We start from the raw sequence: 20,774 nt of genomic DNA, 5'->3' as shown, positions 1-20,774 counted from the left end.
TATGCCATAAAATTTAAATTCTTCCCTTTTAGAATTAAAAAAAAAATAATGTGTAATAAACAAATAAAATTTGATATTTATATACTTGTAGTTTTGCACCTGACTGAAAAATTATTAACAAAAATCATTGCGTTCGGCTTTAACCATAGAAAACAAAATAGGCTAGAGAGGTAAAAGCATTCGTTCTCTGTAGTTTTTTTTTAATAAAATATACTAACTCAAGTTTTAGGATATATTCCACTCTATAGACTACACACAAAATAGCGCATTAACATAAGAATTTATACGAGTTTCGAAAAGAATACATACGTATAGTTTAAAGTTTATATTTGAAAAGAAATACAAACATTTTCAATTATTTGCACAAGACACTGCGACGACAGTTGGCCAGCCCACTAAAAAGGTTTCCAGCTAGAACTGAACTCTGGCTGTCAACTGGTGGCGGCCTCAACTAAAACATATATAAAGAAGCAACAATAACATAGGCTAGAAAATAGTTTACAAAACGCACCCAAATTAATACATAAATAAATACATACGTCTTTGAGAAAGGTATTGCAAATGGTTATAATGAAACAAACCCCAAAAAAACCCCCAACCATATACACTCAACTAAAAATTCCCCTGTTTTGTTTGTTTGTCTTGGTCATTAGGAATAGTTGTGGACTACTGGACTGAAACAATAATACAAGAAAAAAAAAGAAATAATAATAATAGCTAATGTACTATATTAGTGATGGCCTCCTGATCGTTGTTATTGTTGTTGTACTCTTTGTTGTTTTGTTTTTTTTTATTAAAAAGTTCTGTAAGGGGCGTTCTTCGTTTTTGTGTGGGAGAATTTTTGGAAAATGGTGTTGCTGTTTGTTTCTTTTCTTTTTTTTGTAATTTTGTATAGAATTTATTCTTGTTTCATTCATCAATCATTATAATTTGCGGTGGTTTTGCTACATTAGTTGTATTCACTGATGTTGTGGCTGTTGCACCCTTTAACAATGACGATGGCGATAGGTTGGAGGAGGATGTTGCTGTTCCTGTTCCTGTTATTATTGTTGATGTTTCAGTTGTAGTTGCTTTTTTGATTTCGACTTCACTTCGACTGTCGCTAGTTGTTGATGTGGGCAATGTCTGTGCGGCTAATTGTCACTTTGATGATTCCGTTGGCTCCCCAACACGTTGATAACGTGGCTTATTGCGGGTAAAAGGCAAATATTTATATTTAATCATATGCTGCACAGATGTGGCGAAATGAAAAGAGAGAAAGAAAAAACAAACATAGTTAATTATCGATAATTAGAGTAGTATAAATAAGTAAAAGCGGGAACATTGTGCACAATTTCAGTTAAATCGTATAGGAATTGCACCGTACAGCAGGACCTCAAGAAGTTATATCGGGAGAATGGTTTATATGGGAGCTATATCCGATTATAGACTGATTCAGATCATGTTTAAGGTCATAGGAAAGGTCCTTGTACAAAACTTCAGCTAAATTGAATAAAAAAATAGCGCCCTCTATAGGCGTAAGAAATGTAATCGGGAGATGGGTTAATGTGGGAGCTATAAAAGCTCCCATATAAACCCACATTATCGGGAGAGTGATTTATATGGGAGGTACATCAGATTAAAGGCTAACTCAGACCATATTTGAGGTCATAGGAGAAGTCCTTGTACAAAATTTCAGCTAAATTGGATAAAAAAAAATGGCGCCCTCTATAGGCGTAATACATGTAATGGGGAGATGGGTTAATGTGGGAGCTATAACAGGTTATGAACCGATTTGAACCATACTTGGCATAGTTGATGAAAGTCAAAACAAAAAGACTTCATGCAAAATTTCAGTAAAATCGGATAAGAGTTGCGCCCTACAGGGCCTCAAGAAGTATTATCGGGAGAGTGATTTATATGGGAGGTACATCAGATTAAAGGCTAACTCAGACCATATATGAGGTCATAGGAGAAGTCCTTATACAAAATTTCAGCTAAATTGGATAAAAAATAGCGCCCTTTATAGGCGTAAGAAATGTAATGGGGAGATGGGTTTATATGGGAGCTATAAAAGATTATGAACTCATTTTAACCATACTTGGCATAGTTGATGAAAGTCAAAACAAAAAGACTTCATGTAAAATCTTTCCGTAAAATCGGATACGAGTTGCGCCCTACAGGGCCTCATGAAGTAATATCGGGAGAATGCTTTAAATGGGAACTATATCAGATTATAGACTGATTCAGACCATGTTTAAGGCCATAGGAGAAGTCCTTGCACAAAATTTCAGCTAAATTGGATAATAAAAAAATAGCGCCCTCTATAGGCGTAATAAATGTAATGGGGAGATGGGTTTATATGGCAGCTATAAAAGGTTATGAACCGATTTGAACCATACTTGGCATAGTTGATGAAAGTCGAAACAAAGACTTCATGCAAAATTTCAGTAAAATCAGCTGCGCCAAACAGGGCTTCAAGAAATAACATCGGGAGAATGGTTTATATGGGAACTATTGGGTTGCCCAAAAAGTAATTGCGGATTTTTTAAAAGAAAGTAAATGCATTTTTAATAAAACTTAGAATGAACTTTAAACAAATATATTTTTTTTACACTTTTTTTAGTTAAAAGTCACAGCTGATAACTGACAGAAGAAAGAATGCAATTACAGAGTCACAAGCTGTGAAAAATTTTGTCAACCCCGACTATATGAAAAATCCGCAATTACTTTTTGGGCAACCCAATATATCAGATTATAGACTGATTCAGACCATATTTAAGTCCTTGTACAAAATTTCAGCTAAAGTGGATAAATTTAGCGCCCTCTATAGGCGTAAGAAGTATAATTGAGAGATCGGTTTATATGGGAGCTATAACAGATTATGAATCGATTTGGAGCATACTTGGCATAGTTGATGAAAGTCAAAACAAAGCACAGAATTGCACTGTCTAGAAGCTCAAGATCCGAAATCAGTTTATCTTGGCAGCTCTACCAAAACATGGACCGATATGGCCCATTTGCAATTCCAACCTACACCTACTCTAATAGAAAGTATTTGAGAAACATTTCAAGCCCCTAGCTTTATTTCCTCGTGCCCCATCCTACGGTGGAGGGTATAAAAAGTTAAATGGTGTTACGATAATCTCGGCTAGGCCGAAACTTATATACACTCCCTTGTGACTGCAGAACAACAAATATCAGCCAAACGGGATTACAATTATGCCCTTTAGGAGCTCAAGAAGTCAAATCGGTAGCATATTTATATGGCAGATTATGGAGATATTCAAACCATAGTTAAGGAAATTGAAAGACAGAAGCTTTCGTGCATTACATTTAAGATAAGAGGCTCGAAATGTCAAGACAGGAGATCGGTTTATATAGGAGCTATATTAGGTTATAGACCGATTTCTTTTTACAAGACAAGGAAATTTAAAGTCATAACAGAAGATATTGTTAACATTTTCAGTCAAATCGGATGTTCTAAAAGGTACAGGGTACCGCGGCGGTGCTCATCTTATGGACAATCAGTTGTACCCCAAGAGTTGCGCTGAATGCCACACATGATATGAGGCCTTTGCACTTGTATGTTGAGTGTGTGGTAACGAGGATTGACCTTATGCTAAGGGAGTCAGGAAACTGGCACTCTTCAAAATTTTGACACTGTTTTTGTAGGCACATTTGTTGTCGTTGTTGTAGGCACATTTGTTGTTGTTGTAGAAGTGTCTTGTACACCAAGGCGGCAGCTCTTGCCAATGACGGATTCAATCAGGTCAATCCGGTACGTACAACCGGCTGCCATGGGATTGAGGCACAATTTTGTGTGGAGGCAGTCAAGCCCCATAGGTGAGCAAGCTTTTTCCGGTCAATAGCACCGATCGGCGCGGAAATGTTATCACCATTGGTTATTTAAAGGCGCCAATAACACAGCCCCTCATGCAAATGCGGCTACAGTAACAACAACAATTAACACCACACAAATAGGAACTCAGAGTTCTAACCCATGTGGTGCTCATAGTCACCCAAAGCAGTGACTTTTGGTACTCTTTTTTTAATGCCGTATGGAGATATGGCGTGGCGGATTGAATGTAGTTTACCCGGTAAGAGATGTCTAGGCGAGGGGTACCTCGCCCTTCCTCTGGCCTTCGCTGTACACGGATGGGTCTAAATTGCATGGGGCAAAGGAGTATTCTTTATGTCCTTTGGAATCGGGGATTTATACAGGCTTTTGGACAGATGAAGCGTCTTTTCGCGAGGTCTTCGCGGAAGTGAGAATTGGAGACGATGTCGATGCGGGAGCATCGACCCAACCGGATTGTCACGATGTACATACGTGGATAGTCAAGCGGCGGTTAGGCACTAGGTTCGAGCCATGTGAGGTCGAGTCTAGTTACAAGATGCAACCAACTTTTTTGGACAATTGGAAGGTTGTCAGGATCTGCTGTGTTCCAGGCCATTAAAGAGTGGCGTAGCTCATTGCGCCCGACAAGATGGCCATGGAGTGATCGCGGCGGTGAGGCTCTTGGTTCGGGCCATATAGTTAGAAGACGCAACCGCCATTTTCGAACTATTGGCAAGGGTGTTAGGCTCTGCTGTGTTCCGGGCTATTAAAGGATGGCGTAGAACATTGCGCCCGTAAAGCTGACCATGAAGTAATCGCTGATAAGAACGGATCATCTATGGAATCAGTGAGCTCTCCCCTATGCAAGTTAGCAACCAAAGTTATAGCTACATGCGAATATGTGGCTGCAATAACAACATACAACAGGAAATGCTCTAACGACTCACGCCCTCTCACGTCTTTCGTTTCATGCCTTTAACTCGGGCTTCGGATTAACCAAGCTTAGTGAAGACAGTTCTCTGGCCTTCACGTCCAAATCATCTGCATTTTCTTTCCTTCTTAATCCGCTATGGCCTGGCACCCAAACGATGCGGATCGTTGCATCCTCTGAAAAGGCATTAATCTCCCTCTAAGACTGCAAGACTGTTTGTGCCCTTACCGTCCTGGTTTTTTATAGCCATAACCTCTTCCATTCCAACCAGGTTTCCTACCATCCCTTCTATTAAACTGCTCCTATTCTCTATCCATTCTTCCATCGCCTCAAGTCTCATTGCCGCAGTGGTTGCTTAATGCTTAATCTGTATGTCTCAGGGCCGGGCATCTAGAATAGTCTCCAGTGCCCTGGTGTAGACTATTCTAGCCCCATCTATGCATGTTCTCTGGACTTGTTATTGTTGTAGCAGTGTGTTGTACACTAAGGGGGCAGCCCTTGCCGATGAAGAACTTCATCGGGGCAATCCGTTGTCCGATTTATATCTGAATCCGAAAGGCGTGCCGCAGTGTGACACCTCTTTGGTGAGAAGTTTTTACATGGCTGTCATAACATTTTTTCAAATGGCACAGTCCTCACAAATGTGGCCAGCATTAGTGGGGATTACCACCGCTAAAAAATTTTTCTGATGTTCTCGCCAGGATGCGAACCCAGACGTTCAGCGTTATAGGCGGACATGCTAACCTCTGCGCTACGGTGGTCTAATCACGAGTATATGTTAGTATTGGTCTAACCAAGCTCCTGTAGAGCAAGTGGATTTACCACGAATTAAGTCAATTTTGAGTGTTCGACCCGTCTTCCCTACATCTGTGAGCCTTCTCGGTACGCTCCCGAATGTAACAACTCAAATACAATATCCAGTCGACCACCACCCCTAAGTATTTGACCTTGTCGTTCTGTTAAGGAAATGTGACGCCTCAAATTGGACCACCCTCGTCTTCTTCGTGAACAGTTAGATTTCAGTCTTCTCTAAGTTAACCTACTTAACCTCAACTTCTGGAACATGACGAGGATCGCCACATCTACATGAAAATGTGGCTACAACAACAACAACCCTGGATCACCGTAATGGTGTAGGGTGTGTTTATCTAAGGTGTTACGAAAAAAAATTGAGTTTTTTTGTTTTGTAATTATTGGGTTGCCCAAAAAGTAATTGCGAATTTTTCATATAGTCGGCGTTGACAAATTTTTTCACAGCTTGTGACTCTGTAATTGCATTCTTTCTTCTGTCAGTTATCAGCTGTTACTTTTAGCTTGCTTTAGAAAAAAAAGTGTAAAAAAAGTATATTTGATTAAAGTTCATTCTAAGTTTTATTAAAAATGCATTTACTTTTTTTTTAAAAAATCCGCAATTACTTTTTGGGCAACCCAATACATTTTTGCGGTCTTAGATGGCTTGAAATACTCCACAAGTAATTTCGATAAGCTCGTGGCATCCCACTTACTGTCATCTGCCATTGTTACATTTTTGGTTTAGATATTTCTGATATTTCTTTTACATCACTTTCTTCTTGCTTACCTTAATTTGTCGCTTCATTGTTATGCAGAACAATGTTATGAAGTACATGACCAGTATGGGCCAAAATACTGGTATATTGAAACAATCAAAGAATGTACAAATTATCGCTATTGTTGTACTTTTCGTAATGCTGAGCCAAAACTTGAATTCTGGCAGGCGTCGTATAAACGGCCGAAATTCTTCATTGCTCCGTGTTGGCAAATTGGGACCATCATCTGAAAACGCACAAAGAAAAAGAGACAATGAGATTGAAATGAAGAAAATGGAGACAAAGTAAACATTCAACCTTATGGATAAGCTGGAAATAGAATGATTGAAAACAAAAAAATTCATATAAAAACAAAATTCCCTAAAAAGCGACCTCTATGGCTAAAAAATTATATTAATTCAATTTTTATCCCCATTTATGAAGATATATCTATTGGGTTGCCCAAAAAGTAATTGCGGATTTTTCATATAGTCGGCGTTGACAAATTTTTTCACAGCTTGTGACTCTGTAATTGCATTCTTTCTTCTGTCAGTTATCAGCTGTTACTTTTAGCTTGCTTTAGAAAAAAAGTGTAAAAAAAGTATATTTGATTAAAGTTCATTCTAAGTTTTATTAGAAATGCATTTACTTTTTTTTTTAAAAAATCCGCAATTACTTTTTGGGCAACCAATAGAAACTTTTCCTTTGTTTACATTAACCGTGATTGAATTGATGTATGTCTTACCATGTACTTGAGGGCTTGTATGCCAGCAGTTTGCCTTGACTTGTACCCACCACTAACATTGTTGCTTCTTAACCTTCTGCTGGAGGGTGAGTCCGCTGTAATGTTTGGTATTTGCTTTATTGATTTTATTTCGCGTAATTGTTTTGTACTGAAGCAACAATGTCCCATTGAGTACATGCGCTTATGAATAATTTGTCTCTTTAAAGCAAAGAAGGCTATAAGTAGCGTTAGTGTTAGTTCGATTGTATTTTTTTTTTTGTATTAGATAGGTAGGTAAAGATTTCACCATGATAACAATGTTGTCAAGATATAAGACTAAAAATGTTGGAAGGAGTCGAACGACAATATAAACCGATCTCTTGATTAGGGTCTTGGGTCCCAAAACGCACATTTATTATCCAAGAGGAGACGATTTGGCGGTGATGGCCAGAGGACTGCCGTCAATAAACTTGGTTAACCCGAAGCCTTTCGGGTCGACACAGTCCGAGTTAATGGTGTGGGCGACGAATGCGCATGTAACACTGTGAAACAGCGAAACCTGCGATGCCCAGCCCTTTACGTTAACATTGATGGCAAGTCACACGTATTCTTGCTCTCTTTGTTTCAGTTGTTGTTGAGACAGCAGCCCGGCAAGGGATAACTATGAGCACCACACAATACAGGCTGGAACTATGAGCTCAGATTTGTGTGGTGTTTATTGTTATAACAAAAGGTTATCGGCGAGGTTGCGGATAGTGTAATGCTCCATATGAAGTAGCTGCAACGGCAGTCGCCGACAAACAGCGGCATCGAGGGGAGAGTCTCAGTGAGAGCCCGGATGGCACCGGCTCTAGCAAGACGGGCCGTAGGCTCAAAATGGGGCCTGAATCCGAAGGTACCACTGGCTCTACAAGAGCATAATTAAAACAATACTCATTTACGCCTCAGTAGTCTGGAGGAATAAGATGGAGAAAAAGTGTAACATAAGAATAAAACAAAAGCTTCAGAGTACATGTTGTCTTGGCATGACAAAGCGAGTTATTGAGGCCTTTAAATTACCAATGGCCCCCTTGTTCCCGGCGATCGGTCCTTTGGACCGGAACGAGCTATTGTACATGAGCTTGACGATGATCGCCACCTCCACATGAAAATGAGTGTACAACAACAACAAAGGCAATAAAAGACACATTTCCGACCTCGTATTGTATGGAAGATTACGTTCTTGAGAGCGTGGCTTTTTTTTTTTGGGGATTTAGGAGTTTTGTTTGATACTAAGATGAATTTTTATGATCATATTGATTCTTGTGTTGGAAAGGCAGTTTCTACACTCGGATCCATAAAAAGGTGGTCTAAGGAGTTTGATGATTTATACCTCTCTTGTGTGTTGGAAAGGCAATTTCTACACTCGGATCCATAAAAAGGTGGTCTAAGGAGTTCGATCATTTATTCCTCTCTTGTTCGTCTCATTTTGTAATATTGCTTCGTTGTGTGGTCTCCAAGTTATGATTGTCACATTGATAGAGTGGAGTCTGTCCAGAAGAATCTACTCTTTTTTGCACTAAGGCGCTTAGGATGGAATGGTTTTATGGATCTATGAAGGAGTTTAATAATGCATACCATTTGTTTTGCATGTCTGAAACAAGACCTATCTTGGCGGATTAGATTTTTTTTTTATCTTAACTAGCTAAAATCAAAAGGATTGCCAACTGTGAGCGCTGTTCAACATCCCACCGTTTCAAGCTCTTGTTTATTAAGTTGATGTGCTGCTGTATCCCTTTACACACCTTCTGTCTCTTTATACGCGTTGTACCTGCCCCATTCTAGTTGCTGTTTCATAATTTTATTCGAATCCTATCTATAGACTTTCTGCTACGATAATTTTTGCTGCCTATAACCATATTGAAGCCTATCGTTTCTGTTAGCTCCTGCTTCTATGTCTTGATCACGTCTGCGACAAAATCCGTCACTGCGGATTTGATGATGTTGCCGGTTTCATCTGTATTCGTGACTGCGGATTTGACAACGTTACCGACTCCATCTTGAATCCGTTACTGTGGATTCGTGTGCGTCTACTGAGCGATTGTGCGTGAATGCAGAAACTGTTACTGCGGGTTCATCGGTATTTTATTCGTCTTCGGAATACAGAGATGATTAATCCGAATCCTTTACTGTGGATTCGGCGATTACCTTAATATATAGACTTTTGTCTATATCTATGGTTGGAGCATTTCCTTTGTCATTGTACGGCTTTCGCGTCTAACAGATACCGACACTTAGGTGGGGACACAATACCAGACATGAACCAACTTAGGGGAGTGGTATTAAAAACAATTAAGGATAAGGTATGGGAAGGATTAATATCTGCATTCTCTTTTCAACCTAACCTAATCTTGCCTATATGTATGGGTGAATGAGAGCTTAACTGTGTTGTTCAATTTTTTGCATCTTCCTGATTATACTTAACAGATATTAAAATTTTAATGAAATTTGGTACAGCGTCTCGTATTTGACATCCCTGCCCGATTGCAAAATACTCGTCTCGAATAAAAAGCTCGTCTCGAAAGAGAAATAAAATGAGACTTATAAAATAATGATATTCGCCTTAACAAAAAAAAAAAAAAAAACTGGACATATGCCTTTTACTCATCTGCGAATCACTGAGAAAGGCATGTCTTCTAGGTTGAAATTATGCTCTAAAGAGTATTTTCCTGTTGGAGCGCCGTCAGAAGAAAAAATCATCCATTTACATTTGGGCTCTGGAAAATAGGCTTCACATAAATCCACAAAAATTTAAATTTTTAATGATTTCCCACCGTACTCAAAACTTCGATTATGAGGAAAGAATATTAATTGGCAACCAGCACATCTAGCTTGAAATCTTGGCGTAGGAATGAATAAATCCCTTACTTGGACTGACCATATAGTCGTTGCCGCAGGGAACATTTTTGGCATGCTCCGGCATACTCTATCAAACACAATCGCATACTCCAAAGCATATACGACTCCTCCTGGCAAAATCATTCTTGCTGCCAGTGCTGTTGTTGTTGTCGTAGCCACATTTCAAGCTCCTGTAGGTGAGCAAGCTCTTTCCGGTCCAAAGGATCGATGGCCGCAGGAACAGGGTGCCCATTGGTTATTTATAGGCGCCAATAACCCGCCATGTCATATCGAACTTCATAGACACTCAGTATTTGTGCAAGAGCCGGTGACGCCCGGTCTCTCACTGAGACTCTCCGCTCGATACCGCTGGTTAGCCGCAACTGTCGTTGCAGCCACTCCGTATGGAGCGTTTCACTATCCGCAACCTGTGGACGCGCCCGGTAGCTCGCACCTAGGTCTCGTGACAGTAATGAACACCACAGAGGTCGAACCTCAATGTTCCAGCCTGTGTAGTGCTCACTGCTATCCCGTGCCGGGTGCTGCCAGTGCTAATCTACGGAAGTGAACTTTTTAGTTACTGCGATTCCAGGAGTTCAAGACGACTGGCGACTGCACACAATGCGATAATTAGGTATGTCCATGGACTATGACGGTATGAAAGTCCGGAACCTTTCTCGAGAGGCCTTTTTAAAACGAAGTTTGAAGGTTTTATTAATTATTAAATTTGTTTCATTATTTTTTCTGTATTTTTTAACTTTTTGTGTACAATCATTGTAACTTCGCATACTATAATTATAAAATAATTGTATATTTATTTTATAATTGTAAAATAATTATAAAATAATTGTGATCAAAATACTGATTGGAAGACAATTCCATTCATCTTCAAATTGGTGGCCACCGTAGCGCAGAGGTTAACATTTGACGCTGAACGCCTGGGTTCAACTCCTGGCGGGAACATCAGAAAAATTTTTCAAAGGCTGTTATCCCTTCCCAATTCTGGCAACATTTATATGGAACTATGCCATTTGAAAAAATTATATAGCAGCCATGAAAAATCTTCTCCCCAAAGATCGCATTGAGGCACGCTGTTCGGACTCGGCTATAAAAAGGAGGCCTCTTATCTTTGGGATAAAACATGAATCGGATCGCACTCATTGATATGCGAGAAGTTTGAACCTGTTTCTTAATGGAATGTTCATGGACTAATTTGCATGTGCATCTTCAAATTTGCCACAAAAAGTTTTTTAGGTCAAGATACGAAGAGTGAATTCCGATTTAGGCTAACATTTTGAACGATCTTCAAGAAATTTAGTGCTGATTGATTTTGTAATGGTAGGTCGGTCTCTTAGCTAAACAGAGACCTACCTAAACACTTTTGCTGAAGGACCCCAAAATCGTAACACTATATCATATTGCTCAATATAGGGTATTATATAGTCAACTCTTCCCAATTATTCCTTAATATCGACAACGTGTGGCTAATTTTCTTTCGATGTTGTTGTTGTTGTAGCAGTGTGTTATACACTGAGGCGGCAGCCCTTGTCGACGAAGAACTCCATCCGATCAATCCAGTACATACAACCGGCTGACATGGGATTGCCGATGTTTTTTCTTTTGTTATTGGTTATTTTACCAAAAGCATTCTTGCAAGACTTCCCTATAGCATAAACTCCCCTAATAGACACGTCAAAGTAATTAGTTGAAACAAATTATCTTTTTTTGTAGAATCTTTGGCGAAACATATATACGTCAATCAATCAAGAATGACGCCATGGCGTTTAAATAGTAAGTGGTTAGATTTGTAAACATTTTATCAGACCATAAAGCATGTTTGCTATATATTTTATACTTTTATGATGATTCATGCTATAGTGAATATGGGAATTAGTGAATTTATTTACTATAAAAATTAACACTGATTCGATAGCTTGTTTTGATATCTAATTTAAGACAATTTTAATCTTAATTGACAATATGCTTGCAAGGCACAATATAATCTACGGTATTTGCAGTACAAATTTATTGATTAATTGACAACGATAGTCACTATACTAAACAGCAACGAAATGTAGGTCGAGAGTTATATAAGGATCTTAAAGCACGATGGTAGCCGAATTGGTAGCAAGCTAGTATTACCAGTACTGAGATCGTGGCAGCGATTTTCACCAGAAACTTCGATCTGAATTTTTAAGAACACAGATTTTTTTTTTTACAAAAATATGCCTGTAAGCCCATAGACTTATACTTTGTAGTATAAGCCCTTAGGTTACTTTATAGTTTTTGGAGCGTACAACAAGCCGATTACTGGCTTAGGTGTATGTCCATAGTGGCATGGGTCGGATTAATATCTGCTCTCTCTTTTCAACCTAACCTAACCTAAGCCCTTAGACCCTAACCATAGCTCAAATGGAAGAAAGCTTTAGTACTTTACATGGCAGCCGGTTGTACGTACCGGATTCATCGACAAGGGTTGCCACCTCAGTGTACAACAACAACATTTAAAAATATATTGGGTTGCCCAAAAAGTAATTGCGGATTTTTCATATAGTCGGCGTTGACAAATTTTTTCACAGCTTGTGACTCTGTAATTGCATTCTTTCGTCTGTCAGTTATCAGCTGCTACATTTAGCTTGCTTTAGAAAAAAAATGTAAAAAAAGTATATTTGATTAAAGTTCATTCTAAGTTTTATTAAAAATGCATTTACTTTCTTTTAAAAAATCCGCAATTACTTTTTGGGCAACCCAATATAATCGGCTGAGGGATTTCACCGGCCTTCTACACAATTTAAAACCAACATTGCCAGTTCTATAACTAGAACATAGCAAGTCGTAATATATTTATTTAAGAGATATACTAATTAGAATGGAACTTAAGACGCCAAAGTCTGTTTGATATCAGAAAATGGCTTTGTTAAATCTATAATTAAACTAATTAAAAAAACCTAACAAACAACTTTGGATTAGAATTCTGTTTTTACCGGTAATGAGGTTAAGCACAGCAAAAAGTTATAAAGCACAAGTAAAAGCGTGCTAAGTTCGGCCGGGACGAATCTCATATACCCTCCACCATGGATCATATTTGTCGAGAGTTCTTTTCCCGGTATCTCTATTGTGCAGTTTCAGGCTATAGACCGTATCAGACCATATTTGACACGTGTGTTAAAGATCAGAAAGAGAGAAACCGTTGTACAAAAATCTGATTTCATCCAAATCGGATAATAATTGCGCCCTCTAGAGGCTCAAGAAGTCGAGATTCCAGATTCGTTTATATGACAGCTATATCAGGTTATGTACAGATTTGAACCATACTTGAACCGTACAGTTGTTGGAAGTCATAACAAAACACGTCATAGAAATTTTAGTCAAATCGGATAGGAATTACGCCCTCTAGAGGCTCAAGAAGTAAAGAAGGGAAATCGGTTTTTATGGGAGCTGTATCCGGCTATGGACCGATTCGGACCGCATTTGACACGTACGTTGGAGGTTATGGGAGAAGCAGTTGTTCAAAATTTCAGCTAAATTGAACAATAATTACGCCTTTTAGAGGCTAAAGAAGTCAAGATTCCAGATCGGTTTATATGTTAGCTATATCAGGTTATGAACCGATTTAAAACATACTTAGCACAATTGTTGGAAGTCATAACAAAACACGTCATGCAAAATTTCAGCCAAATCGAATAGTAATTGCGCCCTCTAGAGGCTCAAGAAGTCAAGACCCCAGATCGGTTTATATGACAGCTATATCAGGTTATGGACCTATTTCCATCATACTTAGCACATTTGTTGGAAGTCATACCAAAACACGTCATGCCAAATTTCAGCCAAATGCGACCTCTAGAGGCTCAAGAAGTCAAGATCCAAGTAAGGATAAAGAAAATTTTTCTTTATAGTCCATAAGTCCATTGCCGTACCATTGTAAATTTATAGAATATGTCAAGACTGAGGTGGCTAAGGCTCATATATCGATTCAGACACATTCTTATTTGAGTTGTATGAGTCTTCTTAGGATGCAATTCGGCTATAGATTACTTAAATAGATCGATTCCCATTGCAAATTTACCCATTAAGGAAAAGGGCAAACTTCTCTTACAACAATGAGTTCTGTCCGATTAAAATTTAAGCTCAGTGATAAGGTCTCTCCTTTTTATAGGCGAATCTGAACAGCATGCCGCAGTGAGACTCTTCTTTAGGGAGAAGTTTTTACAGGGCATTGTACCTCACAAATGTCGACATCTTTAGTAGGGGATAACCACCGCTGAAAATTGTTTTCTGAAGTTCCCGCCAGGATTTGGTCCAAGGCGTTCAACCTCATAGGCGGACATGCTAACCTCTGCCCTACGGTTGTTGTTGTAATCACATTTTCATGTGGAGGAGACGATCCTCCTCAAGATCTTGTAGGTGAGCTAGCTCGTTCCGGTCCATTGGTTATTTAAAGACGCCAATAACTTGCCTTTTCATATCGAGCATCATTGGAACTCAGTATTTGTGCAAGAGCCGGTGCCACCCGACCTCTCACTGAGACTCTCCACTCGCTACCGCTGATTATCCGCGACTGCAGTTACAGCTACTCCGTATGGAGCATTCCACTATTCGCAAACTGTGGACGCGCCCGGTAGCTCGCAGCTTAACCTCACGTGACAGTAATGAAAACCACACAGATCGGATCTCAATCTTCCATCCTGTATGGCACCCACAGTTATCCCGTGCCGGGCCCTACGGTAACCTCCTTAAGCAAATTAGAGCCAAATGTAAACAAATTAGGATAATTCCAAACTCCAGAAAAACTTAAATCTCAGATGAAACAAAAATTTGTTTTACAGCTCACCTCCCCCCTTTTATAGGCAAAACCAATAGCGAAATGGCTAAGACGTCTTGCTGGGTTTACATATCGACTTTTAGGTCGATTATGGATTGCAACCCAATGGAAAAGTAATGCCAGAAGATACCACAACACCAACCATAGTGTAACGCACTTCCATTCTTGGTGGAAATCTCATCGGGCAGTTTTAGCTGTGGAGGCTTCTGGCCGTACGTTGGTATGTTGTATTAGAAGCGCCTCACACTATGATTGGTGTTGTGGTATCTTCTAGCTTTACTTTTCCATTGCAAAGAAATTCTTCGATCATTAAATTGGCCTAGAAAAAGAAATGAAGAGATTTATGAAATGAAAATGATCCTCGCTTTAACCGACAAAAAAGAACTTGAAAAAATGTTTGAATTTTCTTTTTTTGAATTCAATTTTTTTATGAATTTTTTTTTTTTTTTAATTTTTTTTTTATTAATTTTTTTTTATTAATTTTTTTTTTTATTAATTTGTTTTTTGAAATTTTTGGTAAATTAATTTTCTTATAAATTTAAAAGTATTTGCTTTTTAAAATATTTTTTTTTAAAAAAAATTCAAAAAAATTACTTCGTCTACACAAATGCTCCAAAAAATGAGTATATGAAATTTCATCAAAATCGGACAAGGGAATCTAGGGCCGGGCGTTAATGGTTTAAGGTGTGGCAGAGAACGAGGCGACCGATGAGCTGGCCACAAATGTATCCTGCTACAGAATCAATGAACTGTCTGCTGTGAGAGCTTCTTGTTAGGGTCCACGGTTCTTACGAAAACCTGCGAATGAGACGTGCGCTGTTGTTTTTGGTTGCAGGTTGGCGAAGGACGTGCTACTGGATATTTCGCGTACAAGGACATCGCCTATCCTGGGACTGAAGAAGCATGTCTTGGACTGGTGCTAGGAGCCCTGACTGATTATGGCAACGTCAGGCCTTTAAAGTCTCGATGGACACGGGGAGTGGCAGACTTCTGCAGTATGTGGCTTGCGTAAAAGCACACAAGCTGTTGCACGCGTGGCTTGCGGCTTGAAGGCCGAAACGGAATGAAATTCTTCATCGGCAAGGGCTCCTGCTTTAGTGTAAACTCACTGCGACAACAAGACCCAAAATATCTTGTCACATTTGAGAGACTCAAAAAGTCTTCATGTTGTGACAAAATCGTGCTCGCTGACTTACAGGAGCTTGACGATGATCGCTGCCGCCACATGCAAATGTGGGTATTACATCAACAACAAAAAGCGAATTTGCCCATGAACATTCCATTGAGAAACAAGGGCAAACTTCTCACATATCAATGATTGCTGTCCGATTCAAATGTAAGCTCAATGATAAGGTTCCTCAATTGTATAGCCGAATTCAACCGGAGTGCAACTGTGCGACACCTCTTTGGGGAGAAGTTTTTACATGGTAAAGTACCTTACAAATGTCGCAAGGATTAGGAGGGGATAACCTCCACTGAAATTTTTTTCTCGCCAGGATTCGATCCCATGCGTTCAGCGTCATATTTGGACATGCTAACCTCTGCTCTACGGTAGCCTCTAACGACACCAACAAAATTAAACAACAAAATCGCCCGTCATGAGATAGCTGTGAGCACCACACATGCTGGATCATAGAGGTCCGATCTGTGTGGTGTTCATTATTGACATGAGAAGCTTAGCTGCGAACTACTGGGTGCATCCACAGGTTGCGGATAGTGGAATGCTCCATACGGAGTAGCTGCAACGACAATCGCGGGCAATCAGCGGTATCAAGTGGAGAGTATCAGTGAGAGGCCGGGCCGCCCCGACTCTTGCACAAATACTAAGTGCCTATGATGCTCGAAATGACGAGGAGAGTCATTGGCGCCTTTAAATAATAACCAGTGACCACCTTGTTTCCGCGGCGATCGGTGCTTTGGACCGTAACGAGCTTGCTCACACAGGAGCTTGACGAGGATCGCCCCCTCCACATGAAAATGTGACTACAACAACAACAAAATCGATTATCGGAATAAAGTGCTTAAATCGCACAGGGTGATATAAAAAAAAACTTGTTGAGAGAACCGCTCCCTTTTACAGGCGAGTTCGAACAACGTGTCACTATATCACACCTCTTCGGAGAGAAATTGCCCATGGTTGAAGGTCTCACAATTCAGCCATTAGGGCGGGGATAACCATCTCTGACAATTATTTCTGATATTCTCGTCAGGATTCGAATCAAGGCGTTATACACCGCGTCATAATAAGACATTTGGCTGATCAATGGTAAACTTTTTCAAAATTGCAAATTTTCCCACGAACATTCCATTAGGGAGCAGGGCTCAAACTTCTCACATATCAAGAAGTGCTGTTCGATTCAAGTTTTAAGCTCAATGATATGGGCCTCTTTTTATTAAAGCTGAGTCCGAACGGCGTGGCGCAGGGTGACAGCTCTTTGAAGAGAAGTTTTGACATAGCTGATATGCCATGTAAACACGGTCCATATGAGAAATGTCTTCTCATTTCTAATGCGGACCACCTCCATTAGAAGAAGTAACCCCCTAATCAGCTACCCGGTACGTGATAACTATGAGCACCACATAAGTTACAACTTTGAATTTTGATTTGTGTGGCGTCTATCGTTATTATGAAAAGCTCAGCTGAGAGCTACCGGCCGCATCCACAGGTTGGGGATAGTGACATGCTCTGGAGGTGTAGCTGCATTTGCAGTCGCGGCAATCTGCGGTATCGAGTGGATAGTCTCAGTGAGAGGCCGGGGGCACTAGTTCTTGCTTAAATACTGAGTGCCAATGATGCTCGATATGGGAAGGTGAGGCATTGGCGCCTTTAAAGAGCCAATGGTCATCACGTTCACTCGGCAGTTATGCTACACACACATGAGAAGCTCAGCTTAGAGCTACCGGCCGCATCCACAGGTTGGGGATAGTGACATGCTCTGGAGGTGTAGCTGCATTTGCAGTCGCGGACAATCAGGGGTATCGTGTGGAGAGTCTCAGTGAGAGGCCGGGGGCCACCAGTTCTTGCTTAAATACTAAGTGCCAGTGTTGCTCGATATGGGAAGGTGAGGCATTGGCGCCTTTAAAGAGCCAATGGTCGTCACGTTCCCGCGTTCACGCCTGGGTTCGAATCCTGGCGAGACCATCAGAATAAATTTTTCACAGTTTGGGGATAGTGACATGCTCTGAAGGTGTAGCTGCAACTGCAGTCGCGGACAATCAGGGGTATCATGTGGAGAGTCTCAGTGAGAGGCCCGGGGGCAGAAGGTGAGGCATTGGCGCCTTTTAAGAACCAATAGCCATCACGTTCCCTCGGCAATTATATAACACCCTGCTTCTACAACAACAGCAGTGTCTCGGCGATCGGTTCTATAGATCGGAACTGAATTAGACAGCATTTAGAGCACAAGATAGTAGAAGTTAATGTATCTTTTGATGAGATCATTCGCCTCTCTTAGCATCCGAAGAATGTAACTTCCGCCTGAATTTCTATTGTCTAAGATTAACCCTAACGTGTTAGATAATTGTGCAACCTGTTATCAGGAACTAAACGACATATGTCGCACTTTTGTATGTGCCAAACCAATTAAACTTCAGCCCACAGCAGTGGCCAGGATGGTACAACTCACTGCTACAACAACAATAATAAGCAATACAAAACAATAATTGACTCGTATTAACTTAATGGTGAATAAGATTCAAATTAGGCGATAGCTACCCAATAGACTTTATGCTGGTACCCATTATCAATCAAGTTTCCTTTTTTCCTAAATTAGTGTTTTCTCCCGTTTAATATTCTCTTAAAATTCTCATTAATCTTGGTTGTACTCACCTTCATTGGCATATGGATCGAATTCCGGATCAATTTTCGGTGTTAGAAATGCAATAAACAAATTTAAATGGAATATGCCCAAAGCATAGCAGACAATATACCATCCTTGATTGAGAAATATGCGTAGCAGGAAGAAGAGAACTAGCACAGCAGCACCACTCCAGCGCAGTTTTGTGTGTGGCGTGGAACGATCCAAGGCAGATTGATAAATCTGAAATAAAGTAAACAAATATAAATAAATAATACCAAAAGGCTTTCCAACACAAGACAGATTGGCTAATTTCCGACTTGCATTTCATCATCAGCTTACTTGTGATAGTCGTTGAAAGAACTTTTTCACCCCGCCGCCACTGGATGACGTTGACGCACTCGTGTCCTCATTCATCATGTTCCTTCCTTTTGGGAGATGACTTCTCTTATTGACTTATACTGATGTTGTTGTTGTCTAATGGTACTTTAATGGGGGGGTTTTTTAAATCTAATCTATAGCCTCCTCCACATCGACGGCGACCTCGGAAAAAAACTTAACTAAAGATGTTTGACCCTAATAAAGGATATTTGAGTTTAGACACCAATCAATTGTTTAACAAAATAGAATTTCACATAAAGTAGTCAACAATAAGTTAAAGAATATTGAAGAAAAACTGAAAAATTAAAAAGAAAACACGTCACGTTTCTCTCTAATTTCAACACTGCACACACTCTCTTCTGGTGATGGGCTGGCTGTCGTCCGATTTTTGTAATGAAAAATGTCTCGCGTGCTTTAATTATTCCATTCCATTTCGATTTTTGTGTTGTGTTGTGGCTGACTGACAACGTTCCGTTCTAGGGTCTGTCTAGTCACCCCACACCACCACCTTATCCACTTACTTTAGCGGCCTTTGCCTACTTTTTATCGTGTGATTTTTTTTTTTTTTTTTGCAAATTGACATTCGACTTGACCAAATTTTGAGAAATGTCCACCCAAAAAGTTTCGAATTTGCTGCAACTTCACCACACTATACCTACTATTTTAATAGCTGTTCAGGGATTTCTTTGCATGCTTCATGTTAATTTATAAATTATTACAAAAAGAAGATTCCACGAGAAAATCCTCTTTTAATTTTCACTGACAGTCGGTAGTTTTTGATTTCTATTTTCTATTCTTTTTTGTTCTGTTCTTGACCCACGTCATACGTCATTCTCTCAAACCATTTACATTCTTCTGGCAACTCTGTATGTTGTGTCAGTTTACATGATGCCTATTCACGCGCGGTTTTAGAAAGATAAGGCTGGTACTATTTGATTTGCTGATTTCATTCAGTGGGACATTCCCTCATTGTTTACGGTAAAATTTTTATATATTCGTTGTTATTCAGGATGCACTTTTAAGTTGAGGTCATGTGAATAGTTGAGTACAATTTTTTTATATTTGATTTGATTTTGCAATAAATCTAAATGTCAAATGCTTGTTAAAGCCTATGGCTGAACAATTAAAGGTGGTCTCATTTGTACATGTTACTAGTTCGTTTTGTTGTGTTGTTTGTTGTGTTATGGTACTTAACTATTATACATACACACAACCAAATCTTTTTGATAGATAGTGCACTCAGCGAGAAAAAAATGTACTCAGCTGTTTATGGTACACTACCTGGTAATTATGTCATTGAAACAACCGGATGCCTGGGATTGATTGATGTTGTCGTTGTTGTGTGTTGTTGTTAAACTTTTATTTGTGTTCTAGCTGAGAAAAGAGTCCGTCGGAATTCGCAAGAATTAAATGGACATTTTCGCTGCTAATGAACTCAGTACTAGGCTTAACACAGATGTCATTTTTTTTCTTAAGCCTAGTACTGACTTTGACTTCTCGGCCAAACAACAGTCACAACGCATAATAAAAAAAATTGGGACGAAGAAAATTCAGTAGAAGTGGTACTGAGTTCTATTAGCAAAATATAAGCAACTTGTCGCTGCGCCAATACAAATTTCGCTTCAATTAATTGCCAATGTAATTAAATACACACGAAATGGGCACCAATCAACTCTGTTACAATGATGTTGTGTGTTGTTGTTTGACTTTTGTTTGTGTTCTGGCAAAGAATAGAGTCCGTCGGATTTCCCAATAATTAAACACGCATTTTCGCAGCATATGAAGGCTTAAGACGTTCATTGAAATGGCTGCGACATGTCGCTGCAACATATTAATTTTTGGTATATTATGTGCATGCATATTATTACAACACAG

General features: G+C 39.5%; 1 protein-coding gene across 4 annotated transcripts; it reads right to left on the bottom strand.

The window, feature by feature from the left end:
• Positions 1-771: 771 nt before the first annotated feature.
• LOC106090132 (protein RER1) lies at positions 772-19,705 on the bottom strand. Of its 4 annotated transcripts, none has more exons than XM_059369531.1 (5): positions 19,555-19,705; positions 18,861-19,094; positions 18,551-18,761; positions 6,331-6,545; positions 772-1,227 (listed from the first exon to the last, which is right to left on the bottom strand). In XM_059369531.1, exons 2-5 carry the CDS (start codon positions 18,936-18,938, stop codon positions 1,141-1,143), a joined length of 591 nt encoding a protein of 196 aa, XP_059225514.1. In that variant the 5' UTR covers positions 18,939-19,094; positions 19,555-19,705; the 3' UTR covers positions 772-1,140. The 4 variants fall into 4 exon arrangements, with proteins under 4 accessions (XP_059225514.1, XP_059225512.1, XP_059225515.1 ...); XM_059369529.1 differs by having other exon boundaries at positions 19,559-19,705; XM_059369532.1 differs by lacking the exon at positions 19,555-19,705 and adding an exon at positions 19,223-19,389.
• Between the last annotated feature and the right edge of the window lie 1,069 nt (positions 19,706-20,774).

This window comes from Stomoxys calcitrans, chromosome 5 (genome assembly GCF_963082655.1).
Source record: "Stomoxys calcitrans chromosome 5, idStoCalc2.1, whole genome shotgun sequence".
In the NCBI taxonomy this organism is placed as follows: Eukaryota; Metazoa; Arthropoda; class Insecta; order Diptera; family Muscidae; genus Stomoxys; species Stomoxys calcitrans.
Note: the sequence above shows the minus strand (reverse complement) of the source record. Positions and strands in the feature narration are given on the sequence as shown.